General features: G+C 41.7%; 1 protein-coding gene across 5 annotated transcripts; it reads left to right on the top strand.

Annotated features, from left to right (window-relative positions):
• The first annotated feature begins 321 nt into the window (after positions 1–321).
• LOC147625050 (ankyrin repeat family protein) lies at positions 322–3,262 on the top strand. 5 transcript variants are annotated; one of them, XR_015268908.1, is made up of 5 exons: positions 322–460; positions 592–2,146; positions 2,285–2,321; positions 2,621–2,732; positions 2,830–3,262. XR_015268908.1 is itself a non-coding variant. In XM_086818304.1 (5 exons), exons 2-5 carry the CDS (start codon positions 738–740, stop codon positions 3,218–3,220), a joined length of 1,971 nt encoding a protein of 656 aa, XP_086674430.1. In that variant the 5' UTR covers positions 322–460; positions 592–737; the 3' UTR covers positions 3,221–3,262. The 5 variants fall into 5 exon arrangements, 3 of the variants coding, with proteins under 3 accessions (XP_086674430.1, XP_086674431.1, XP_086674432.1); XR_015268909.1 differs by having other exon boundaries at positions 2,877–3,009; XM_086818304.1 differs by having other exon boundaries at positions 2,599–2,732.
• Positions 3,263–5,363: the final 2,101 nt, after the last annotated feature.

Below are 5,363 nucleotides of genomic sequence, written 5' to 3'. Positions count from 1 at the left end.
GCCCATAAAATTATGTCCAAGGGCAATATGTTCATTATGTGTGAGATGGTCTAATGATTGAGCAGACATTCAAGAATTATGGATGAGCAGTATGATTTAGGGTATTTATATATAAAAAAAAGGGATGGGTTGAAAATGCTATGATATAAGGCATGTTGGATGGGTAAAGCATAAGGCATGATGTATGGGTAAAGGATATGGTTTCTCAATACATACGAAGAGAGAGAGAGAGAGAGAGAGAGAGAGAGAGAGAGAGAGAGTTTTTTATTTTTTCCCACAAAGAGGAATGGGGCATATTTCAAAATTCGAAATGATTTTGTGGTGTTTATTTATTGTGGCCACTTACACAAACTTTGGAGTCCAGCGTGGACCACGAGACCGCTACAGAAGCGAGGGTTTAAACCCCATTAGAAGCTCGCCGTTTCTCTGCAAAACGTTCTCGGGGATCCTGATGCTACAGGTATTAGATCCATGCCTTCTTTCATGCATACTACTATGGTGTATCCGTTGTTTGTTTCTTAAGCTACGTCACAGCCTCATATGCCGCTTCCCTAGCGATTTCTGAAGTACTGATTACTGCTCATATTGCAGGCCCAGCATGCTCCGATGATCGTACTACCTGCGGCCGTACACAGTGCGCTGTTCGTACCGCCCACGGCCGTACACAACCCCATTGGCCGTACACGTCGTCATTAGCTATACGGCCGCATATCTGGTCGTACACATCAAGATCGCCAATGGGCACTTTGGCAGAGCAGGAGACGCGTGTCCGTGTCGTGGATGGCGACCTTGATAACCTCTACTATGCCGATGAACCCGAAGAACCCCCTCTTCCTCGCAAGAAGGTGCCCTCTGGGGACATATATGAGGCTGCAAGGGCAGGTGATGTGGACAGACTGAGAATCCTTCTAGAACAAGGTGTGAATGTCAATGTCAGGGATGTCTGGGACTCTGTCGCCCTATACTACGCATGCTTGGCTGGCCATTTGGATGCTGCCCGCATGCTTATGGAATGTGGAGCCATCTGTAGTGAGAACACATTTGACGGAGATCGCTGCCATTATGCAGCTCTTAATTTGAGGGTCCGCAAGCTGTTGAAGGCCTTTGAAGCCAGGCCTCCCCCTCTGGAGCCTCTCCCAAGGTCTCTACGGGAGCTTTTTCTCAGCTCAAAATCAAATTTGGAATACTTGGAAGGTGTTTCAAACACGGCAGCTGAGGATGCCCTGTTGAATCATGTGACATTGCCTTCCTGTCCCTCTTTCGGTGACCCTTTTGGTACCTACTTCAATCCGGACATCACTTTCTATGTAGAAGGGAAGCCTATTGAAGCTCATAGAGCCATTCTAGTTGCTAGATCACCCTACTTCAAGGCAAAGTTTGAAAAGGATTGGAAACACAAAAAAGAAGTGAGATTTTCCAATAAAAAGCTTACCTTCCCAGCCCTTTTTAGTCTTATACATTTCTTTTACATAGACAGATTGGATGTGGCAGTGGAAGACATGGAAGATCTATCAAGAATTTGCAAGGTGTGTGGCTGTGCGGGACTCCAAAGGGCTGTTGAGAGAGAGCTTGCACATCAAAAGTTTGCGGAATACAAGCACATGCGGGATGCTGACGACTCTCAAAAGCGCTTTATCCTACAAGGATCATCTTTGCTTGAGGAAGAGAGGTTACCTGCTGCAATGCGGAACCTGCTTAACTTGTCATTGCTGAAGTCAAAGAAAGAATTCTGTGTTAGGAATGCTCAGATTGATGCCCCTATCAAAATTTTTATGGTGAGCATAGCCTCGGAGGTTAGGAATGGAAGGGACATAAAAGCCTTAGTGAGCCCTCCAGGTATTTCTCAGGACAATGCCAGTGTTCTGTGCAGAGATGGCCTTGATGCTGTTGCAGCTGTACCTTCTATGCGTGAAGTGTCTACACAAGATGATCATGCAGATGTATGTTTCATTGTCGACAATGTAGTGTATAGAAGCCATCAGGTGATATTGGCTGCAAGGTCCGATTATTTTAGAACAAGATTTTCTAGAATGAAAGGCTTCAGAGAAGGCAAACTGGATACGGTGGAAACCAATAGTGGTGCACTCCCAGTTCTTCAAGAGCAGGATTTGAGTTCAGAAACATTTGAGAAGCTGCTAGAATACATGTAACAATTTCAACTTTTTCTTCTTTGATACAGTTGCTATTTCAGGCTCGTGGTCTTATTTTTAAAGTGTATAGGATGGGATAGGATTACTTCCTCAAGGTGTTTGCTGATGTATATACACTTTGCATGTTATTGCAGGTACACCGACCATGTGTTGAGACTTGATCCAAACCAGGTATGGCTAGCCAATGACATACATGCATGCATGCATACATTCATACTTAAATACTACTGAAGCATGCATACATATATATATGCATGCATGCATACATTCATACATAAATACTACTGAAGCATGCATACATATATATATGCATGTGTTCATGCGCGCTCTTGCTTGTATACATATTCATAAATATGTAGACATACATACATACCTACGACAGACATGTTATTTTATGGAAATTTAATCATAAATTTATAACATGACTTTTGAGCTTCTGATGTTCCAGGCTGAGGAGTTGTTTGACGCAGCTTCCAGATATTTGTTGTTTCCTTTGAAAAGAGTCGTTGCTGATGCACTGCTGCCGCATTTAGAGACAGCAACACCAGTAGAGTTATGCCACTGGCTTCTTCTTGCAGATATGTAAGCTTTCTTATGTTGAAATCAACATATCAGGATCTAGCATATTACTTTGTATTAGCTGTCATTGTTTTTTTAAAACATCTTTGTACATAAACAGGTATGGAGTCTGGAAGTTGAGAGACTACTGTCTTGATACAATTGCAGCCAATTTTGAGGTTTTCTCTGAGACGAGAGAGTTTCGGAGGATGTTGTGCACCCTTCCACCACCTTCAGGTGATTCGTCCCAGCGAACAAGTGCACCAAGTGCTCCTGGAGGAGAAGGCAAGGTGAATCAAGGAAATCTTCTCGATGATTTACGTGAGAAGTGGCTTGAGGCTGAGGGAGCAGAGCTTGACAAGCGGGATGAGAGTGCTAGTCAATTCGATAAAATGCTTGAATTGCTTGTCCTGGCTGCTGAGAGTGAAGGTTGTGAGAATGGGAGCACTTTTGAATCTCCTACGGGCCTTCGGGATGATATAGATCTTAATGTTGAATCACTCAAGCTGTAATTGCAAGCTGGTTTTCAATCTTAATTCATTTTGTTTGAGTTATGGTTTCTTACATATGTTTGTGGGGTTGTTAATGGGAGCCTTGTGCTATTATGTATTAGGGATATATATAAATATGTAGCCAAATATTCTAGGAGCGATTGTGCAGATGTCCATGCACAGGTTCTCTGCATGAGAATCATCCTCAAGGGTATCTTCTTGTGGCAACACCATGTTCTTCTCGAAGACTGTGAACACAAAATGTCACACGATTAATTATAAATATTTAGATGGTTTCTCGGTGAGATGTATTTTCCCCAATAAGTAATCCTACAACCAAGGATACACATATTCGTCTCCCAAATAGTTGTCTCTATCTTTCCATGCTGAAGGGGGTATATGCTTCCCTCTTTCTCCATGTCTCTCCATGCCTTGACCTCATCTCCCATCCACAGCAACCGCTTGGTTTCACAAAAAGATTGTATCCGCCTGTTATGCACGGAAGTATTTAAATACATAAGGAAAATGGTTAATTAAGCCAAATAGAAAGGAGAGGGATCCTAATGTATCACCTATACACCAGGTTTAAGGAGGACTCTATTTTTGGTTGCTTATTTATGTTTTTTTTAAAAAATTGTGAGGGTTATTTTAGAGACGGAATTGACGGACGGCATGCCTAATGGCATGTGTGAGAAGGGGGCGGGTATTGAACCTAGGTTGTCGCTTATCCACTTTAAGTGTCTTTAGTAAATACCCGAACCCTTCGGGTAATTCCAAATCATGGCTTCAAAAATTGTCGCCTCGCTCAACCAAGTACTCCCAATATGTCTCCTTTTACACAACCTTTTCCTTATCTCCGTACTTGGTAGATGCAATTGCATTCTTTTCACTTGGCATCATTTGTTGCAGAAGTTCCTTCTTCCTATTACCATGGCCAAGAAAAAAAAAATTCTTAGCATTAATGATAGAAAAACTTTGGAACTAGTTCCCACAAACATAACTATTCATCACCTATCAGGGTTGACACAAGATGATGCTAATATCTACACTTTGTGCCATGGGTAGCCATTTTTCCTTTTTGTCACCATGTCCACTTCCACCCATCTCTTATCCTCTTCACTCAACAGCTCGAGAAGTGATGATTTGTCTGCCATGCCAAAGTTTTGAAAGAGGAAGACCTCGTGCCCATATGAGGGCTCCACATGTGCTCAATACCAACGTACAATGTGATTAGATCCTAAAGGAAACTTGCAATCTGCATAGAATAGTACTATTACTAGTAGCATCGTATCTTACTCGGTTGGTTGATTTCAAGAAGGCAAGTAGCAGCTCTCCCTCTTGAGATTTCTCCATTGATTGAGCTCTCCCTCTTGAGATTTCTCCACCTCAATCAATGGACATCTCACCTTGATATGGCGAGTTGCCATTATTGAATAAGATACAGTGTATCATACCCATAGTTGGTTGTTTTGGCATCATTTTTTGGAGTGCGAGAGGTGCACCCCTTGCTCATAGCTCTTCTCGATCGCAACCCATATTGTAAATTTCACAAGCAAGAGGGATGACTATACTGTTCATGATTATCTATTACATATTAACCATGGACAACCAAGGCAGAAGGAGAGGAGAGAAAAAATAAGAGGAAAAAATCCCTTTGATTTGATCCTTTGTATTTTGGCTTCTATTCCTGATTTGACCCTTTGTATTCCGGCTTCCATTCCTAATATGACCCTTTGTGTCTTTTACATACCGCAACAACGCGCGAGTTGAGTACTGGTCATAAATAAACATATGCCAAATATCAATCCAACGATGACTTTTAGAATTTACTTCTTGTAGTTGCTCACTTCTTCCCCTTCGGTGGCATATCTTTAGGATGAAATTGCTCGTATTTTGAAGCCCATATAAGCATATACATGCACCACAACTCAAAATATATACATAAGGCAAGCAAAAATTCAAATCAATCAAATTAGCATATTTTGTGTATGCTTGTATGTACAAATTTAAAGCAATTGAATAAGGTTTGTATGTATTTTGTGTATGGCTGCTATATCTCAATGTGCTTTAGCAGCTTCCTGGCCAACATCCTATTTGATTGCGCCCTTTGAGTTTTAAATAGCTCTAGCTAGGCTTGGCACAAATGTATAGATACAATCCTTTT

Source organism: Cibotium barometz, chromosome 24 (genome assembly GCF_041138505.1).
Source record: "Cibotium barometz isolate CiBa-2024 chromosome 24, ASM4113850v1, whole genome shotgun sequence".
Lineage (NCBI taxonomy): Eukaryota > Viridiplantae > Streptophyta > Polypodiopsida > Cyatheales > Cibotiaceae > Cibotium > Cibotium barometz.
This window is presented reverse-complemented; position numbering and strand designations above follow the sequence as displayed.

Coding starts and splice junctions, on each gene's coding strand:
- LOC147625050 (XM_086818304.1), top strand. CDS start 738: ATGGGCACTTTGGCAGAGCAGGAGACGCGTGTCCGTGTCGTGGATGGC. Junction 2,147..2,284: donor GAGAAGCTGCTAGAATACAT/GTAACAATTTCA, acceptor ATGTTATTGCAG/GTACACCGACCATGTGTTGA. Junction 2,322..2,598: donor TGAGACTTGATCCAAACCAG/GTATGGCTAGCC, acceptor CTGATGTTCCAG/GCTGAGGAGTTGTTTGACGC.